Here is a 22,337-nt window from a genome sequence, read left to right on the forward strand (position 1 = left end):
ATAGGTTTATAAAGCTTCAGGGAAAACTAGCAGTGGCGCTCCACCACACAGCAATGGCCACATATTTAATGAGAATTGGGAAAAGAGACACAGACAAACAGCCATTTCCTTTCTGGCAGAGCATCTTAAGGAACGTTTTGTTTTTTTGTTTGTTTTTTTGCTTAGTACTGAAAAATGTGTGTGTGGGGTGGGGGTGGGTTTCATGGGGGGAAACCCTGACTCTGCTGTGGTTATCAAAAATGAGATGACAACATCCAAAACATTCGGCTCAGAGTATCACAGTAATAACACACCAACTCACACCAGATCGGTTTGCTTGTAAATTTCAATAAAGTTCATTTGAAAGTGATAAATACACAATTTAAAAAGCATTCATTATTTCTGTAAATGTACTACACTCCCTGTTACTCAGTTTAAAAGTGTTCAATGGCTATAATTTTGTTGAAGGGCACATAATGACGTGTTAAAGACCCGAAACACCATGTTATAAGACTTGGACTTGACTTGGGACCCAAAAGTATCAGCAGAGCAGAATACATTTCCTGTATTTAAAATGTTGATTAAAGACCCGCTTAAACACCTTTTTAAACCTCTTTATTGCTTTTCAGCGTGACTAATGTGGTTTACCTGCTTTTTCTGTAATGTGCTGCCTACCCATTTCCTTTGTCTTTGTTCTGTTTGGACCTCGTGAAACACTATTTAGATGCCTCATAAATACTGTTGACTTGACCTGAATCATTAACTTCTTTCATTCAGAAAAACAAAGCTGCGGTGGCACTAATGCAACACGAACGCAAGTCGGCTAAATGAGGGGAAGCGGGGTTAAGATGGCTATCACTATACATCGCTTTCAGCAAGTGGTTTTACCGATAAACAAGTCATACAAGAAGGCCATCTCTTGTAGTGCTTCAGCTCGGCCTCTTGTGAAAAGAAAGCACTCCCTCTCCCACACAGCACTGAATAGAGAAGTGCTCTGTGACCACACACATCTCTGCCAGGCCGTATCTCAGTGCCAAACATTTGAGCCCTCTCCCCGTTGAAGGCCTGTGGTCTTTTGTCTCTGTGTCTGATCTGCGACTGTGGTGGAGAGAGGCTCAATAGGGGAAGGCCTCCCTATCGTGTCAGGCTCAGGTCTCTCTCAATAGGGGTTGTTTCTCCCAGAGCAGAGGGCATCGCCATTGAAGCTCAGAGAACACACAGGGAAAGAAAAGGAGGGGGAGTGAGGCAACATCCAACATATTTTTATTTGAATGTGGGATTAGTGTGACAGAAGGGTTAGGGGACTGTTAGCAGGAATGTCCCCCTCCTCCTGTCTTATCAGGGAATCTGATAAGGCAAGAGTCAACCATGGCTTTGTGTGGAATTACATCATTTTAAAGTCCTCCCAGAAAGTGGAAAGGCTTTTGAGGGTTCAAGTTTTTTCTTTGTCAGCACATTGACAAAATTGTCCGTCTAAACCAGTCATTTAGTTTCACAGTGAGTCACGAAACCATATTTCTGTTCAAAAAAAGGAGAGAAAAGTTACAGCTAAAGGAAATGTTGATTGAAGTTTATTTCCCTGTGTAAAAACACTTTTTAAGGAATATTCTGTGCTGCATGTGATATGACCTTACATATTCCTTAAGCTACTTCTCAAAATGGCGAAATAGTGTTGGAAGATGACAATGCTGCACTGTAACCTCAGTAGCTAACACTCACATATATGTAGGTAATGTTGCTCAGTTAATCAGCAGGTCTGCTTTATGGCAGTATTGGATTTACAGGATGTTTGTGTCAGTGTCATCATTCGTCAGGTATTTTATTTACTAGATTAGCCAAAAATGAACATTCCCACCTTGTTATTGAAGAGTTTCTGAATGATTAATTCCAGGTCATTTACTGTCATGATCACTTTTACGATATGAAACCTAATTTGTCGTGCAGATATTTGCAATCTTATTAGAAATAAAAATAAATAAATAAATTTGTCTAACCACTGTACGGCCCGACTGCACATGTATGAACAGAGCCGCATGCGCGTGTCACAGCACAGTGTGGAACCTTGCGTTAGATTCCCTAAATTATTTTCACACAGAGAGTGAAGTATGAGAAGACATTTCAAAGGAGAAAAGTGTGTGATAATATTGTGATAAGGACTCAGCCAAACGGTGGCATTAAGGAGTTTAACTCAAGGAAAAGTCTTAACGGTAATGAAGGGAGTGGCTCTGCTGTGAGCCCACTATTAGACAGCACTCTGTGTGGTTGTGGCAGATGGAAATTAAAAGGTTGAGGTAGCGGTATGTTTGAATATCTAAATCTTTACGCTGAGAATGTTGCAACAAACCCACCCTTTGAACTCCCTGGGCAGCACAGAGGAAGAGAGGCAGAGAAGGCATTTTATCAGTTTCAAAGAACTCGTACTTTCATCTCTCTTGTTTGGCCATGTGGCGAGCTAATTAGCTGTTTCCTCTGCGCTGAATGTTTTGGGGTGGGCATGGCAGCACTCCGAGGTTACGGGGTGGCACTGGCCAGTGGCTAGATTGCAGGTTTCGGTCGTCACCGCGGCTTCTGGAACATGGAGCTGCGGGCATCACATGTGTTGGCACAGGGTGCGGGCACTTCAGATGTGGTCGGGGACATGTGGAAGCTTTCTAGGGTTTATCCCTGCCCAGCCCAGTTTAGGAGCTCCTGAGGGGAGAGAGAGCAGGCATTACAGCAGTCAAACCTGTATTCAGACAAACAAACAGAGGGATGCTTTGTGTGTATACGTGAGTGTGTGTGTATGTGTGTGTGTGTGTGTGTGTGTGTGTGTGTGCATTTCTGTTCGCTTTTAGGTTTTGCATGTGTGGATGTGTGTGTTTGTCACCATCCTTTGGTTTTGACATAAACCAAAAAATACAGTCAAGGAAAATGTTGACATTTGTTCTATTTCTCATCTGTGTGTTGCATGTTCGGCTCGTTTAGGTTCACACTTTCCCAATGACAAGCGGACCAGGGACTGTTGCACAGAATTAACAGGGAGTCAGAAGTACGTGTATGAGTTGCAGGTCAGAGGTTTTTGCTTCTAGGCGAGTTGAAATGCACTGCTTCAAATGTTCTTGGTGTGAAGCTGCCTGAACCTTTCAACAGCAAGATGAAAGCTTACCCGTCTTGGACCACCGCTCTTGCAGTGTATTTTCCCTGGCCTATGTTGAGACAATGTCCTTCCTCTGTGCCTGAAAAGGCAGACTGACGGACACTTTGACTGAAAGAGTCCAACAGAGGGGACCTTGGGATGGAGGAGATTGGCAGCTCTATTTACATGCTGAGGACAAGGGCGTCGCAAAGCCAATATCAAAGTCAGAAGTCAAAGAGATGTCAAAACTGCCGCCAACGGTTCCCACGCTTTCCCAGCCAAAGTCTACGGACCGTGCACTGCTAATCTTTCTTGCCATGAAACCCCCACCCCCTGCTCTTTTTCCCCCTCCGTCACCAGTGCCTGGCCCTGACCCAACCAGCCGTATCTTCAATCATAAAGTCACTCTACGGGGCCAGGGTTTCCCCCTCTGGACGGCCAAGCTGCCTGTTCCTTTTGAGGGGGGATGTTAATTGGTCATTTTGGGCCCAACTCCGTGGATGGTATCTATTTCACATGTGACACTGGCAGCCTTCGAGGGCCCATAGAGCTGTGTGGGTAATTATTCTTAATGAGCCATAGAACGCTGTCATGGTTCTTTTCATTCACGTTGACTGGCTGTGATATACACAGTACGACCATTTTAAAGGCCTGTCTTACTCGTTTTGTTCTTCTGTCTTTTCCTTCTTTAGACCCCCTGACACAAAGTAAATTGATTGATTGATTGATTGATTGATTGATATAGACCATTTCTGACACGACAACGAAACAACAACTGTCTGGCACAGCACCTGCTGGGTTTTAATGAACAATACAGAGATATGCAATACAAACACAAATAAAACTGAATCTTAGCCCAATCCGTCAAAACTGTCTATACAAGAAAAATAAAGCCTCCCCAGCCCTTTTCCCTCCCCTCTCTCCCTAAGAGGTGCGACGTATTTAACCCAACAAAAAACACAGGGAAGTTGCAGAATTGGGAGAGGAAAGCTGTTAATTGTGGAACTTGCCTGTGAGACAAAGAGAGAGAAAAAGACGAATTTCAGAGCATTACAGGATAAGATATAATAAATAAATAAGACCATTTCTCTTGAAGGAAGAGTGAAAAAGAATTTTGAATTGTCTGAGAGGGGTAGAAAATGTGTAGAAATGGCAGAAATGTGCATGTCTGCTAATTATAGAGCTCCGTATGTGCCTGTAAATGTGTTAAGGAGTTGCCTGTTTCGTGACAGTGGTGCAAAATAACTAAAATACTACCTTAAGTATTGTTTTGAGGTACTTGTACTTCCATCAATTCCATTTGATGCTAATTTCTACTTCGCTGTCACTATGTTTCAGAGTGAGCTAGTGTACTTTTTACTCCCCTGCATTTATTTCACAGCTATAGCTACTTTGCATTGCATCTATTTTATAAACAGGACGTGAACTTGCATTGTCACAAATTTAATAACAAAATATAAAGATAAAAGCTACAAAAGTAAAATGCTGATTACACATTAATGTACAAGTATTAACATCAAATAATATAACACTCACAGTAGCTCGCAGGGAATACTTTTACTTTTTATACTTCGATGCATTTTGCTTCAGATAATACTGACCGCAGGACTTGTAATGGCATATTTCTACACTGTGGTGTTGTTACTTTTAGTTCAACTCTCTCTAGTCTGCGTCTACTAATGATAGACCAGTGCAAAAAATTGTTTGGGTGGGTATTTTTGTCAGCATTTCAGTGTCCAAGTGTGAGTTGTGTCAGCCAATTCTCTCACAAAAAGAGCACAAGGAGGGAACGCAAGACTCCGGCAAGTGTATCTCAGCTAATGAAAGAGCAGCGCGAGTCTGTGTGAGGAATGAATGGCCGTTTACAGCCTCACATTAAGCTCAGCTTGCCTTGTGTATTTTAAGACTCCTCTCTCCCGTACATCCCTCATGGTCAGCTGTGGCAGACAGCAGGCCGAGCGCTGCAGCGGCGCATCGTGGGCCAGCTGCTGTTCCAAACACACACACACACACACACACACACACACACACACACACAGGGTCTGAAGTGAACAGCTGGCTCTCTGAAAAATAGAAGATCTTTTTTGATAATTGGGGAAGGTTGTAATTCAGAGCTGCTTCTGTCTATTTGAGGCCCGTTAAGTACAGACTGCACCGAGCCTCGGCGAACGACTGACGGATCGGACTCGTACTTAAGTGTCTGAAATAACCGAGGCCCTTTTTACAGTCATGCTTAGATGATTTAGTACTGTAAGCGACTAACATTGATTTTTGGATTGATGTTTGCATGTTGCTCTGTGTTAACTTATGTAATAACATACTGTAATTCCTGATAGCTTGTAGACAGTAAGCAAACACAAAAGCCCATTTCTTTAGATGTTCTGCCAAAAAGGAAATGGCGTGTTTTTGCTTGTTTCCTTCCCCTCATTCCCCCCATTTTTACCCTGAAGAATCATTGAGATCAAATCTAAAATCAGCAGTTTGAAAGCAATCTGCTTTTTTATTTAACAGAAAGTAGGACTAATAAGGTTTGGAAGTGTGTCTGTGGTCAGCTCTGATGGTTCCTCTGGCGTCAAGGCCGCCACATTTTCTATTCCAAAGGCCTTACTCTGTGTCGTATGCTATTCTACTTCCCTCTAACAGCGTGTCTGGTGTGATCAAGCACATTTTCTTTTACAACCTCAGAACTGTTTTAACACAACCAGATACACAGAAAGTGCCGGTGGCTTGGAAAGGCCGTAAATTGTGGCGGGCCGGGCCAAGCATCCGTGGATGGGATCCAAATACGAAACGTTTACGGCGCAGCCTTGCTTCTGTCTCACCAGGCAGCGACAGTAGCTGGCATGTTGAGGCTGAGGTTTCACCGGGTCGCTGGTCTTTTATAGATGGAGAGAAAATGAAAATGCCCACCATACTGGACCATGCTTCACTTGCAGAGAATAGTAGAGAATGCTGTTCCCGTTTTAAATATGGACCCATTCTGGGTGACTTGGGGACAAATCTCCCCTTTTTAAATCACAGGAACTGTAGCTCAAGTACTAGTCTCACACTGTCACCACTTTCTGAACTGACATCAACATGTGACACCTCACCTGAGTGAGATCTCCGTCTCCTCTGTGGAATAACTCTTCAGGGTTACAACCTTGACACTAAACGTGTGCATGTTTTTCAGTATTTCTGTTCAGAGGTCAGGGGTGAGTAAGATGAAAAGTTAAGGTCAAAGTGAAGCAGGTTGGGCCTTGTGTGTTTTTGAGGATGTGCACTGGTGAAAGCGGACATTGCAACAGAATGTGCGCTAGCAGCGGCCTCTCTGAAGACAGATTGGCTGAGAGGGAGCCCCTCTGAGAGCAAACACCCCGTCCGAACAGAGGACGCGCTTGACACGCCGCTTCTCTCAACACTCAGGAATGTTTGAACAGAAAAGATGGTGAATATTTTCTTAAATATCCAATTGTTCAAAGTTGAAACAGAGTTCTCAGAGCACAGCAGAGCCAGGGTTGCTTTACAAGCAGGAAATGAAATATGTTTTACTGAATATAATATTTCTTGTTTTGACAATCTATTTCTTTGTGTGAAGTACACAGACAATCTGCCATGAATAGTCCAGGTTAGTATTTTACACTTTTACACGTTTACACTGGACTGATGAACACGTGGACACGTTATACTTAAAGCAATAGTTCAATATTTTGGGAAATACGCTTGTTGGCTTTCTTGCAGAGAGTTAGATGAGAGAATTGATACCACTCTCATGTCTGTCCGTTACATAGAAGATGGTTAGCTTAGCTTAGCATAAAGACTTTAAAAAGTGGGAAACAGCTAGCCTGGCTCTGTCTGACGGAAAAAAAATCTGCCTGCCAGCACCTCTAACGCTCACTAATAATACTAATTATTATTGGATATGGATAACAATTGCCCCTATGGCCAACTGCAGTACTGCAACTAAAACCCCCTGCGAGAGGTCTGTAAAACCTTTGCCAGGACAAAAGGGATGGAAAGGGAACACTAATTCCCATGTGCAGTGGGCCGCACAGCACAGAAGCAAACCAGGAAGTGCCAAAACCTTTTTTGGAGTGCAATTTTCATTCAGATTAATGGGTGCCATCTTGGAGTCTCTGCTGGGTTGAAATAGTCCCCAACTTTTCAACAACTTGTCGTTTTGTTTGTATGGATTAAACAAATGAGATACAACTTTGTGTGTTAATTTGTGAGCTTTAGAGGTACTGGTAAGTGGATTATGTTACCGTTGGACAAAGTCATGGTGGCTGTTTCCCCCTAATTCCAGTCTTTATGCTCACCTAAGCTAACTGTCTCGTGGCAGTAACTTCATATTGAGCAGACGGGTATCGAATGTCTCATCTAAACTAATTATGGTTGATGAGAATGTGTTAACAAGAACAAGAAACCTAGACACCAAAACTTGGTCTTTGCCCACTCTGGATGTGGCTGTGTATGTTAGGATGGTGGAGGATAATGGAGTTGCTTTGTGTGTGTTCGCAGGGCATGGCTTTCTCCCTGAAGGAGCGTCTCCAGCTGGGGACCCACGGCCTGCTGCCTCCCTGCTTCATCAGCCAGGACGTCCAGCATCTCCGGGTGCTCAAGAACTACGAAATGAAGAGAGACGACCTGGACAGGTGAGGCCGACAAACACACACGTAAAACCTCTACTACCATGATCTTTATTCATCCTCTATCGGCCTCAAATCAGTAGAGGTGAATTTCGACTGATTGCCCAGAGGACTCCCCTGCCTCTGTGCACATTGAGAGATCCAACATCTGGAAGCCTTCAGAACTCGAGAGGCAGATTAGCGATCAGCCCTCGGAGATCTACATCCAACTCCTAACACCGTATATTTCACTGAACAAATCTCCTCTGCCCCCCCCCCCCCTTTTCTCCGTCTCCTCCCTGTTCTCCTTCACTCCTTCACGAGTGTATTTATAACCTCCACAGCGACCAAATGAAAACTTCAGTTCAGCTTTGCATGCTTCATTAGGCACTTTGGAGTCGTAGCTGTTAGCATTATGTAATGAATCTGCCTCATGCTAACATTTCAGTCTGGCCTCTTTGATCAACAAGATCACCGAAGTCATGGCCTGTTTTACTGTTTTGAATTATACGCCAGGGGCTGGATATTGTCTGTCTGTGAAACTGCCTCTCATTCCAGTCGCAGTCTCTCTCAGTCAACCGTCCCATCAGCTGTCACTCCCAATGTCAAGGATGAGCGAGTGGCTTGTGAGACAGGATTTAGGGTCAAGAGGAACTAGACCGCTTCTTAAAAGCTTCCCCATTTTCCACCATAGCAACATTGCAGCGTCCCCATCTAAAAACAGTCATTATGAGCTTGTCATTGCCATTCCCATGCCCTGTCAATGTCACTGACTGGGCTTTAGTCCCCTGGATTAAGGACTGCTATTTGCCTTGCCGTGTCTGAAGCCTGCTGTGTTTACTCACAGTCTGTTCCTCAACTCTGAATCCTTCTTTGGTATTCACTGCTGGACACTGTCATTTAATTTTTACGACCATAACTCTGAACCCATTCTATTTTAATATATCTATAGATATCTAGACTCCCGTTTTTTTTTTTCTTTCAGTGGAATTTGTTGTGCTTTTGAATTATTGCGGCAAATTACTTCGGGCATTTGCGTTTATGATCCGAGATGATGGAGTGACTCAAGTACCTACTGTGACTGTGTCGTCAACAGAGGAAATGGATGTTCAAAGGCTTTGCCAACTGAAACCCTGCAGTATATAAAATGGTACAGCTAAGGGGAAACTTCACATCCAGTGAGGCTGTTAGAGAGCAGTAACAAGCCTAAAATGAACCAGTTGATCACTCATGCTAAAATAGATTAAGATAGAGATGGATTATGTCCTGGCTGCCTCACTAGGTTGACTTTAAAGGAAACACAGCACTCAGTAAGTCAGCATGGATCCTGCTTTATAAAGCAGTGTGTACTGTAAATATTCCTGTTTCCTGGGTGTGGGTCGTGCTCATGCCTTTTAAGGTTAAGAATGCAGAGAGAAACCTTCCTTAATGTTTGCCAGCATGAAATCAAACAATAGCGCGCTGCAGTAATATGTTAGGATTTGATGTGGGGATTTCATTATAGTTTTGGCTGGTGAGTCAGAGCAACTGATTGACAGAGAGGAGGGAAGTCATTAAAATGTGAAAATTCAAACTAGTTGTGAACACAACTCAAACTTTTGTCTTTGTGACATCTTTCTTTGCATTTCTGAAAAGTCACAATGTCTCACCTAGCGCTGCAACCACCAAGTATTATCATAAAGATTTTCTCAAATAATTGATTGGTCCATAAAAGGTCAGAAAATTATGATAAATGTCAAATGACTAAATTGCTGGAAGATTGCATGATTTGCTCCATGCTTCTGTGCGCCGTGAATTCCCTGTGAAAGTACCCATTAATGCTCATACATTTCAGTTTCTTCGTAGAAATGTCCGAGTATGAGCTGATATACAGTAAGAATATGACATTTATGCTGTTTTGTAGTGATGTCCCTAAAAAGACACATGATGCACTGACTGCCACTGATGCAGGCTGACATCATGTTGCTGCGGTCAGACAGCCAACCTTCAGTGCTGGGAACTTTGTTAAACCTTTATAATGTATTATTTTACATGAAACTCATGAACTGAACATGAAATCAAATCCAAAACTTACCAGGTTTTTCTGTAGCTGTCCACCACATCTCATGGTCTTCCTCAGCGGATGGAGTTTGCTCAGTAAACTCCATCAACCAAGAAGTTTGACGTGGTTGAAAGCTCTGGAAAAAGCTAAGATTTTTTGTTTTGTTTTGTCCAAAGTAAAAAATTAACTTCCATATAAAAAACCTTTTTATTTCTTTTTTTACACATTAACAGTCAGGAACAGGAACATATATACTTGAGTCTACTAATCTCTAATAATAATCTATGGCTAAATTGCCTTCAACACAGCAAGGCAAATGGAAACCCTGCATGTGATGAATTGCATGTGGCAGAAGCTAATTTGGCTCACCAATATGAAAACAGTTCTCTTCAAGAGCAACTGTCACCACCGTGTATTGTGCAGCTGCTGTGGCCTAACCTATAGCAGAGAGGGCGCGCATGCTTTTTATCCCCTCAACAAGAGGCACCTTGTGCTCTTGGCTTTATGGAAACTTCTCTGATTAGGGATAGAGCCCTTTCTGGCGTGCTCTGCTTAATTTGGGTCATATGCAAACCTTCAGTTCCCGGTCAATCTGCAATCAGAACAAAGCGCTTGTGTAGGCTATCTGAGGGGCTGATTTTTAGTCTGTGTATTTTTCCAATCATTTGGTACACAAGCAAAACAAATCTTTACAAGTGATTATTGCACATGTGAGCAGAGTTATTTTCTTCTTTCCTTCTTTCTCGCTTTGTTGTAAGCGTACTGCTTTTGCTTTCACTGGGTTTTACACTATTGTATCCATGTAATAAACCATCCACTATATATGTTAACCTTTGCCTCTGTCTCTTCTCTTACATGTCCTCCTTCAAGTCTTTCCTCCAATCTTGCCTGGTACATCTCACTCACAAACACACAGGATTTAACATCTGACTTTAATAAACCCCTCCTCAGTTCAGCAGGTATGAGTCCTCAAGATGTTAAAGATTAACATGCTGTGTTTCCCCCCACCCTGCTCCTCCCTGTCACTCCCAGATATGTGTTTCTGATGGGGCTCCAGGACCGCAGCGAGAAGCTGTTCTACCGGGTTCTAACGTCAGACATCGAGAGGTTTATGCCCATCATTTACACCCCGACTGTGGGCCTGGCCTGCCAGCAATATGGCCTGATATTTAGAAGACCGAGGTGAGACACACTCACAACACTGCAGTTTAAAAAAGAAACCCACTTTGCGTTAGGATGTGTTTCAGCTTATTTCCCTCTGCTGTGAACAGGCAGTAGGCCAAAAGGAAGCGTGTAAAAAGGAATACTGTTTTCTCTCTTGAGTTCCCACCCAGCCAATCTTCCACCACTCAATTATTAAGTGTTTTATGGTATTGGCTGTCTTATTGTTTTTGTTGTGGCACTTGGTGTCAGCCAGCATTTTTCTTCTACTGCTTCCACCAATATTCCACTGCTTCAGGCTGCCTTTTCTCACACAGAGTACACTGGAAAGAACTGAATGGTCACAGGTATTTCTCCCGCATAAATTATGATCAATCAACCAGAAACACGGTTGTCTTCCTGCAACAACTCACCTCTCGCGAGATTTCAGAGTGATACTTCTGTTTCTGGATAAACAAAAAGTCAAATGATTTGGTGTATTGCATTGAAACCAAAAGCTCAAGGACCCTTAAAACATGTGTATGTATATATATATGTTGTAATCGGTTCTTTGATGTTATAACACCTGAACCAAATCTGAAGGTTGCGGTAGCTCCTTCGGCAGGAGTTGGGTTAGACAGCTCAGCTCGAGGCAAACCGCTGTAAGCTGTTGAAATCAGCTCAGGGTTCACCTTGAGTGGATCTGGCTCTGCTCCGAGCAGACAGACGTTCATTGGTTTCCTCTCATCGTCTACTGTAAACACACTTTCACTCGCTGTCTCACACACGCACACACACCATACAGCTAGTATCTGTTTTCTCTCAAATAGTTTTATCAGGTCCAGGTCTCATTATCTGACAGCAACACTCCCTAAGCAGTTACTAATATACTGAGTTGATAGTGCTTTCATTCTCAGTGCTGCATTCAAGGCCACACTCTGTTTTACTTGGCCCTGCCTCCCAGCATTTAACCTTACTCAGGTGGTTACAAGTGTTGGGTTTGTTTTTACTCTAATAAGACTGATAGGGGGAAGACCACCCTAGTCAACTGTCCTTCACAGGCTCTTAAGCTCATTTACTGCTGTTGGCTATAATCACTGATGGATCTGAAAGGATACATATAAGCCAATAATCCATATGGCATCAGAGAGGCCTTACCCATCTCTCAGATAAATGTTCGTCTTTGGGAAAATCATGAATCCATATTTATAGCTTCTCTTTTTTTAAGAGCTTAAGGGCATGCTACACAGCAGCAGTGGTTTGCTCTAAGCCATGTGTTCGATTTGACAGTTTCGTACTCCATACTACTGTGAAAAGCAGTATGCAGTATGTAGTATACTGCATACTGCTTTCGTCAGTATTATGTAGTAGCCGGTTTCAAATTTGTCTTCAGTATTTTCCCCTATCGTCTATCTACCCTTCAGTTGTGCTAGAATTTTCCAAACACTTTTTTCAATGATGGTTTCATTTATATTACCACCGTGAATGTTTTTGATTAGCTGTGAAACCCAAGTTTTCCTAATTTTGTCCGAGCAGTTTTATTATAAATGCTTACCTTGGGTACATTTAAAATACTTGGAAACCCAAATTCTCCCATGCACATAACTTTGTTACCCAACAGCTCCCTGTTTCCCCATCCCTGCAGAACTATGTGGAAAATATGCCTAGCATGCATCCCTTCCTCTCACAGTGAGCTGGCTGGAGGAGTCATTTTATATACTCCCTCAGTCTCACAGCACACTGGGCCAGGACGTGCTGCCAGAGCCCCCAGGGTTGGGAGCTGGGCCTCTAGGAAATGTGCATCATGGGATCGGTTAGCAGAATACACCGGGGACAAAGCCGACTGTCTCTGACAGATTTTGCTTTTCAGCCAGGTTGTTTCTCTTTGCTAACTGTGCCTGGGAAAAGGGAACGAGGTGAGACCATGATACATATGAGTCTGCATTTACTGCATGTGTATGACAGTGACGTGGCCCTAGGGATGACAATGTCGGTTTGTCCACTTCTTTGGTTCAGACTAAAATATCTCAACAACTATTGGAAGGATTGTCGTAAAATGTACAGACATTCATGGTCCCCAGAGACCCCCTGACTTGTCCTATAGTTCTATAGTGATCCCTTAACGTTTCGTCTAGCGCCATCATCAGGTCAAAATTTCGATTAGTCTAATACATTGGTTTCTGACCAAACACCTGCCAAACTAGTGGCCTTCCCATAAGCCTCAGCTTTGCGTTTAGTGCTAATTAGCAAATTTTAGCATGCTAACATACTGAACTAAAATGCTTAACATGGTAAACATCATAACAGCATATTATCATTTAAAGTACACCCTCACAGAGCTGCTAGCATGGCTGTAGACTCTTAGTCTTGTTTTATATGATCTTGGAGGATCAGCTCATGTGTCTGGAGTGTAAAGTATTGTTGTGTTTTCTAAATGTAATGCCCAGGGCATTTTATTCACCAGCATCCTCTAGATATGCCTGTAATGGATTACTGATGCCACTGTGCATTTGTGTGTGTGTGCATGCATGTCTTCCAGTCGGACCACCATAGAAGCAGATTAGGTCTCTAATCACCGGCTCTCAGGTATAAAGACTTTCTGTGTGGAAGCAGCAGCCTCTCCTTGTCTTGCCTGACTTTACCCCGCTAATCTGCCTCATGGAGACTAAACACTCCGACACCAGGGTCTGTACCGGAGGCCAAAGGTCAAGCGCCATTAAGTGTCAAAACATGGCTGATTCACTGATCTTTAGACGGGCCAGAGGCAGGAAGGAGAGCTGGAAAAAAGAACACATTCACATCATCAGAAGATTAGTGGGCATGCTTACTTTTATTGGTCCGTAAGCTCATGAGCGGACACAGTGTTTAGCAGAGAAAGTTGCTCTGTCTTCATTACACAAAGTTTGTTTCTGTTTTCACCATAAATGTGGGTTGTGTACTTTGTTTGACAGCTGAAAGTACTCAGTTGTGATAAATGATAATGTTTTGTAGCAGAAAAATGATCCCAAGTATTGCATGAATGTAATTAGGTTTACTTCAATCACTTCCAGTGTCACCGGGCCCTCTGTGGTGCACTGCTATGGAGTGTCTAAATAAACTTGTAATAGGCCCTTTTCAACTAAGAGTCCGACTGTTCAAGGAGCTCTCGAAGTAAGTGACATGAAGCAATCCATCTTGCTGATGGAGATAGATGATCATTGGTAGCCCATTAGGAGATTCCTGGTTAAGGGTCAAGGGTCAGCGACTCTGCTACTACAGCTGTCTGTCAGGAGCAGGAAAGTAAGACATAGGCATTCTTAATCTCCCCAGAGAAAGGGCAGGCTTTCTTTTCCCTCTGCCATTCCTACTGTATGCAGGCCATGGGTGGTGCTGCCGATATAACTGAAGATATGTCTATCACTGCTAATTTCAATTTCACAAGCTCAAAAAAGCTACTTAATGTATAGAGAGTAGTTAAGATAAGGATAACAATAGGCAGCATTGCATGTTGAATTTGACCTGATGTCTCACTTTTTCCGAGACCCTCAACACTGTAAACAGCTACTTTAAAGGATAAGGTTGGCGATGTCCTATATTTTTGTGAAAGTATCTTAACCCTATCAAGTGCCTTGCTTAAGGGTTAAATCTCTAGATTTATCCTGCCGGTCAGTGAGTATTAATGGCAGTAGGATGGTGTATGTTTTATAGACTCAAAATAAACTAGTGTCCAAGTTAATTGTAATGAAGGAACATGTCACTTGGTGTAATGGTGCTGCTGATAGATGTGCTTTTAATAGGTTTTGAACAGCGATGGAGCTTTATGGCACAGAGGAATTGGATACAGTATATCAGGCTTTGGATACACAGGTGATACTTGTTGGTAGGATCTGTTCAGTGTGGATTTCATGAGATTTAAACTGGGAATTGAAGGTTGAAATGAAGGGGTAATGTTCATCTCAGTAAGTAGTAAAATGGTGTTTGATTCATTATCAGCTACATAAAAGATGTAATGTAGTATAAACCGAATATAGCCATGATTAGGTCTTGTAAGGCTGGTCTTTACCAGAGGGTGAGGTTATAAAGGCCTAATGACAGGCATCAGCTGAAGCTGCCTCCTTTGGAGTGGCACATGCTGGATGATGAAGTGTTCCAACCTTGCAGATTAGTGGCTTTTGAGCTGTGATCTTAACCCAATCAGGCCCACACACAGTGTTACACTGCAAGTGTGTGAGAGAAACTATTGGATCATTAATCCACACATGATTATTGAACCGTGATGACCTGCTTAAAACCGTGAATAAGAAATATATACGTAACTCGAGTCCAGAGAGAAATTGACTGATTGCATTACTTTTGCTGATGTATTTGTTTACGGCGTTTTTACTCTTTGGTAGACCACGAGAGAAGCCCAGAATATGCCTGTGTTGAACAGGAGAAGCAGTGGAGAAATGGGGAGGAGAGAAATGGTTTGGAATTACACTGACCTCATGAGGAACGTGGCAGACATTTGGGATTAATTCCACCCTGGACTTTGAGGACCCTTTATAACAATATAGAGCTCATGTCCGAGGAAGCTTTGGAGCCAGTGAAAGCAAAGCTTTAGGGCACAGTAGACTGTAACTCCAGTTTTCCTGCAGTATCCCTTAGTATAATAAATGAATGTATCAACTAATACCCAACATAAATCCACAACAGTGTTACCGTTCACTGTGTAAACATGGAAAGTAATCAAACTAAATATATGTTTTCAATAACTGTCTACTCGACTAAGACTACCTGGCTGAATTGTGTGTGACCTTCAGTACCAGGGGCGGTTGCTAATTCAAACTGCCATAACTTTCCATGACTTAGAGTGGTGTAGCATGGCTGGAGAGCAAGGTGGTTGGATTTGGTCCTTGAGCAGAAAATCCAGTTTGTTCCATTGTGTCTCTAAGAAACGACCATGAAATCATTGCAAACGTACTCATTTAGGTTTTGGTTGGGCTTGTCAGTCAGCCTAAAAGCCTGCCTGGCAGTCTCTGTCACAGTCTCGCCTCACCTCGGAGATGTTTGGCCTCAGTCAGACTCTGGTTGGTCAGGATCCAGACAGGGTCCATGAGCACTGAGGATGTCTGCTCCAGGCTTTCATTAAATGACCTGCTGTCACTCAAGTTCAGATTTTAAATTTGGGCAACTGCTATAAACAACATCACATACACCCAAATAATACCAGACACATGGCACAGTAATGTTAAAGCACAGACAGGCAGCTGCCGGTGTATCATGTGAATGCAGAGTTTCGTCGAAGCATCACGAAGCAAATTGACATCATCATCATCATCGTCGTCATCATATTCATGTCCATGTTTCAGAGCACTGTGGGATTGCTTTCAAGTCCAACTGAAATTAAACAGCAGATATGCACACAGTGGCCTGCGACGCAACACAAGACTCTAAACAACAACCCACATTAGCTTCCCTGCTAATGTATCCTTCTTGTCTGACTTACATCCAAGGACACACATCATGTCCCGCACCATGGCTTGTTGAAATAGCAACCAAACAAACATCCACCGGGGAAAAGTGCACCGCTAACATCAGCTTGTAGGCTGGATAATTAGCTGGCCAACTGAAGCACATTCAATAGCTTAAAAACATACCTGCAATTGTCATTTTGGTCCGTTCAGATGCTGGTGTGGTCCTTACTCTTCAGAACCACAGCTGATAAAACACAGTCTGCTCATGGCTTGTAAGCTACAGGCGAAGGTCACATGACCGATGGGGCTGCCGAGCTAGCACTACCGTTAATCTGCTAGCATGTTTACTTAGCTGGGATAATGTTATCGTATAGAGAACACTGGCTGTGTGTTTGACCATGTTGTTTCATGAGTTTTTATTTTAAAGAAATATTACATTGAACACAATTTAGGAGGAATTTGATTGAAGATGATGTTTGTTGTTTTTTTTACTACAATGCCATTGTGCTGTTTCTTGCTGGACAACTCACATTTGCGTTAACTGAACTGAAATACAGAAATTGGAAAGTAACTTGACAGAATCCTAGTTTATATAAGGTTATGTTTGCATGAATACTCATCAAGGTATAATACAATATATTGGGAATATAAGGGAGGCTGCAATGCTACAGGTCTTTCATTTGTTTCTCCTGTTATCATCATTTTTAAATTTTAAATGTTTGCAATCTGTCAAAACGAATAGAGGTGAAAAAGAATGAAGAAATACGGCAGGTTGGTTAACACAAGATTATTCCAAGGACTGTTGTGTTATAAATGTAGGCCTCACCTTATGCTCTTCTTCACTGTTTACCTTCTTACGGTACAAGCAGATAAGCTTGCCAAAGGTTACCAAAAATGTGCTTTCTGATGCCTTTGGGTGTCTCCGTCAGTTATATGACCCTCGCCTTACAGGTCATGGCGGTCCTTTGCCAGGGCTCAGCCTGCCAGTATACTGACACGGCCCTCCAGAGGATGACGTGAAAAGGAATATTTATAATTCTACCCCAAAGACGTTTTTTTCTTCCTTTTACTAATGTGATTTCAGTTTGACTTTACTGGAGCTGCTGAATGATGCATTGATACAAGACTCTCCATCCCCACCAACGCCAAAGTTACAGAGCACAGCTCCGTTTGGCTGCTATCCCCACAACATCTCCAATGGTCACATTTTGGTGCGCAGTAGTATATTTCATCAGCCCACACTGGAAAATACGACTTGCTGATTATCCCATGGACCTTATCTGATACTCCTATGTGAATCACACTCAGCCTGATTTGCAGTTTTAAAGCCAACCCTCAGGTGTCTTAGCAGCACACAGCAGAAAATCCAATCAGCATATGTCACACAAGTTGGCAACAAATATAGAATGACAGAAGAGTTGCGTATGTAAGAATATTCACCCAAAGCTTTGCCAAATGTTGCCAAAGCTTCCTCTACAGTAATAACCTGAAGTAGTATGGATGTAGCTTTCATCTCCCTGCCTTGAGAAACTGTGGTAGAACTATAAAAGCTGGAAGTGGGAGAGTTGTTGAGTTAAATACGATGCCTTATGGAATAACTCTATGTTTGCAAATGTTGGCCACTTCCACCACTTTGTACTTATGCGCTCTGTATGTTTTAACGATGTTATCTTTTCTCCACAATTACTGCTGCAGGGGCCATATAAGTCGTCAATGAGACTGCAAATTGAAATGAAACCCTATCACTTCTTTATTACACCTGTCAAGGCTGAAATGTGTATGTATTGCTTGGGATGCCAAAGCACATGTTGGAGGTGTTTTTCTAGTATAGGAGGGTTGCCAGCACCTCAGCAGAGTCGTTTCATGCTGCTGGACTCATTCCTGTGTGACTCGTAACAGCCAGGTGTGTATGTGTGATGTAATACAGTACATGTATATGCATGATGCATGTACATGCATATGTATGCATGCAGGGAGAGTCACACACACTATCAGAGGTCGGATCTTGACCACTTGTGGAGATATTTCTGGCCGCAAACTGGATATTGCTAACAATTTCATTATCATTTCCCATATTGACATGCCTCCCATTAGCCTCTGCTGCACACAGCTACACAGTAAGAAGTGAGGTAAGCACTGGTGCAACTGTAACTTTGGACGAATTGTTTTCCTACCACAACAGTTCCAAAGTTCTCAACTCTCCATATGTGAAAAAATGGGAGGGATTTCCTCACACCCAGGATTTTTATCACAAGAATACTGTGCATGAAAGATTGAGATAAAGATGAAGTCAGAGGACATAGAGTTCACATTTAAGTTTCAAATGTTGACAGATTGGTGTCATATCTCAGATCAGCTTTGTTTCCGCCTGGATTGAATGGAAACTCCAAACCAAAATTCCCCCGACTCACAGTCCAACTTTTTTTGGCACGTTGTCGAGTCGGGGGTAAAACTCACATTATGGTCTAATGGAAGGATAAAAAAAATTACCAAAATGCAACACCAATCCAATCAGATCCAAACAGCTGTTTGTACTGTGTGGATTAGTGAAGACAATGGAGCTTGACAGTTTGTGGTCACTGAGCCCAACTGATTCATCTGATTTACTTTAGTCCTTGTTTTTCCAGGTGTGGCACTTCATGCTTCAGTTCTAGATGCAGTCTTGTTTTTTGCCTTGTAACCAAAAATTACCATGGGAGTAATTCACACATTACATCAACTGAAGGAGTATATAATGTCCTCTGATTCAGTGGTAAATGAAAATATGGGTGAACTTTGACCTCCAGTTGTAGAACATCATAAAGCAAATCTTTAAATACTGCAAACCGAAATAATTTGTCATCATGTCCAGATTTATTTATTTATTTATTGCTGTATCTGCATTTTATATTATGTACACTATACACACCTTTTCTTTGGATACAGTGATCCACTCTCTCTAACCTGGTTTACAAAAACTACCTGGTTAGGGTTAGGAAACCTTTGTTTTCATGCTTTTAATAAGAACTAACTCTGTCCATAGTTAACAAAATCTGCCAACCAGAACCTCTAAAGCTCACTAATTGACACACTGAACTTCTTTTGTTTAATCCGAACACAAACAGAAATGGAAAACAGAGTGAGGCTAGCTGTTTCCCTGTGCTTCCACTCTTTATGCTAAGCTAAGCTAATCGCCTCCCGGCTCCAGCTCAGTATTTACCGGAGAGACATGAGAGTGGTATCGATCTTCTCATCTAACTCCCAGCTTGAAAGTGAACAAACATTTACCAAAATGTCAACTATTTCTTTAATCAAGTTTTAACCATGACAACGAAGGTTCCCTAACCTCTAACGAAAAGTATTTCTTAACCCAAAATCACGATCTTTCTTTAACCCTAACCAAGTTGTTTTTGTGCCTAAATCTGACCAAACCTTAATCAAAGTCGTGGCAGATTACTATGTATTGTATGTGTTCTGTTATTTAGTTAGGAGGACTTGTCATCTTTTTGGAAAATTCAAAAGAAAAAGTTTACAATCTTAGCTTAGCAGACTTGATTGAAATTGTGACTGAAACTGGGTCAGCCTCATGTTGACATTGGACGCCCCTCACTGGCGGTAAGAGCTGAGTCAACAGATCACAAATAAATCACCATCCAACTGCACCACTTACATATCTTCATGTAGATAAGACCATACTTCAGAGGCCTACAGTATCTGACACTAATATTTCTTAACGGCTCTCCTTTCTCTCTCTTTTTTGGTCCCTCTGCTTAGTTAATGGATGTGGTGAGAAAGCACTAAAAGCTAATTTCTCTTTGTTTTGACAGCTCCATCAGCTCTCATCTCTCAGCTTTGGCTGTGAACACTTGTAGTCCTGTCATGCTTTTGGCCTGAGGTTAGAAACTGAAAACTTGAAGATATCCATCTGCACTCATGGGCTGCGTGAGTTGAGGAACCAATCAAAAGGCTTCCCAACTGTGAACATTTTCTACAAATACATTTCATTTCATTCAATTTCCAGAAGAGCGAAGTAAAAAGAGATTATTCAGTGCCTGTGATTGTGGACTAATACCTGTCATACACTTTGATACTTGTACACATTTCAAACAAAAAAAGTACAGCTGCAGTATGATAACAATATAGATGGAGCTCATAAAAAGGTCCCAAAACATAACTATGAGCTGTATATTAATCACAGTATGTAAACCTGCCATGAACATAATTTCAGAGCTTTTAAGAACATCGGATACTGATTTGACCATTAGAATAATGCATATTTTCTGACATGCATAATATGATATATTACACCAAAAACATTGTTAATCTGTTTTTTAACATGGGCCTGATCGATATAAACCCTTTTGAATTGCAGAATATTACTTGCTAATCCAGTGATATTTCTATAGGCTTTGTACTTGCGATTAAAATGATTAAGTAAATCATTGCGAGTTATCAAATACCACAGTGCAATGAGACTAAAACACACAATAGGCGTATTTGGCATGGGTGCAGAAGTTAAGACGTGCTTATTTTTCAGTGTTTAATACATTAAGGCGCACCAGTAAATCTGCTGCATAGTTTGTTCCATCTGCAAGTTGATAGTGCCTGTTTGAACAATAAAAGAATAACTTCAGTGGTCTTGCAAAACCCATTTGATCCCAGCCTATGTATTGTAATAACATTATATATAAATATGCATGACAAATGTGATTTATTTAGAGCATATTTTGGCAGAGCACACTGGATCTCTGAAACCATCCTGCTGTTTTATATATTCATATTTTATTACTTAGAGGCACTGTCTGAGGTCAGATTTTGCACTTTCATGCTATATAAAATGTTTATGTTATGTAGAATAGGAAAGACAAGGGGTTGTGTATGATTCTGGATGTACATATCAGCTCTTAAATCCACTGAGAGTGTGCATGGTATCAGTGTCACTTCACTGGAGACATGACCATTAATAAACACAAGAGTTCTTTGGTTTAATTGACATCCAGGTTAGTATGGATGATCTCACTGCGGGAGGATTGGTTTTGGTGGTGATGTAGACTAACTCTCTAGCACTCTGTCTGGCCCTCTGACCCCTCCACAGGAATGGAATTCGGCCCCAGGTGACTTTCCTTTTTGACTCTCTTTGATCTGTTTTCATTACGTGAGACTTGACCTCTCCCCTCACACCCTGGACATCCATTTTGATTTAGGCCTCAGCATTACATCAGTGAGAGCTACAGCTCCAGTTTCCTTGTTAGAGAGCTGAAAAATGTCACCTACAGGGCAGTTAACAGGGCACACGTTCTTCCTGTATGACGGATGGTTGAATTGCTGAAAAGGATGGACTATAAATACAAAATAAATGTAGAATGAATTCTTCAACCAAATGAAGAACTTGTGTTTATGAAGTTTATGATCCCTGTAATTATCATATTATGTTTAATGGAATGCAATGAATTATAATGTAAATGTAGCATATGTACAGTGCTTATATTTTGCGTCTAGACTCGTCACTCCCCATGAGGAGGCACCAAGCTCAGCACAGCGAAAATGGGGAGTGATGATAACTCTCTAGGTCATGAAGTCCTCAAAATGTTAATTTCTACCTCATCTCACCTGATGTTACACAAAACCTACTGGCTACTGGTACTTGGTTTGAGTATTGCCGCCATTCGAATTCTGGCGATGCCAGGCTACATTTATCAAGGTTAATAGATTACTTGATTATTCCAGATAAAAAATATTTATTCCAATGTGAAAGCCTGCTGAATCGTCATGCTGCCTACTCACTGTAAATGGTCTTAAGGGCATAAAATGCACAGGAAACTACAATAGCTTTTTATCGACTGCCTGTATTGTAAAATGTGATGGTTTTAGCCTCTCACTTAGTGTCATATAGTACATGAATTATCTCCTCAGCTGTAAACCGTGAAGAATTGGAAAACTCTTAAAGCATTTCTCCATCTGTTTAATAGTGGACACTAGCAGCTCGCCTGCCACCATCCCAGACATGCCTACAATTGAATACACATTCCTCTGTGAATGTC

General features: G+C 41.9%; 1 protein-coding gene across 1 annotated transcript in view; it reads left to right on the forward strand.

Annotated features, from left to right (window-relative positions):
- me1 (malic enzyme 1, NADP(+)-dependent, cytosolic) overlaps positions 1-22,337 on the forward strand; it is a 70,433-nt gene that overhangs the window by 17,954 nt on the left and 30,142 nt on the right. The window contains exons 2-3 of the mRNA XM_070911752.1: positions 7,595-7,728; positions 10,775-10,924. Of these exons, the coding sequence (XP_070767853.1) occupies positions 7,595-7,728; positions 10,775-10,924 (284 nt within the window). The remainder of the gene's footprint in view (positions 1-7,594; positions 7,729-10,774; positions 10,925-22,337) is intronic.

Source organism: Enoplosus armatus, chromosome 9 (genome assembly GCF_043641665.1).
Source record: "Enoplosus armatus isolate fEnoArm2 chromosome 9, fEnoArm2.hap1, whole genome shotgun sequence".
Taxonomy (NCBI): domain Eukaryota; kingdom Metazoa; phylum Chordata; class Actinopteri; order Centrarchiformes; family Enoplosidae; genus Enoplosus; species Enoplosus armatus.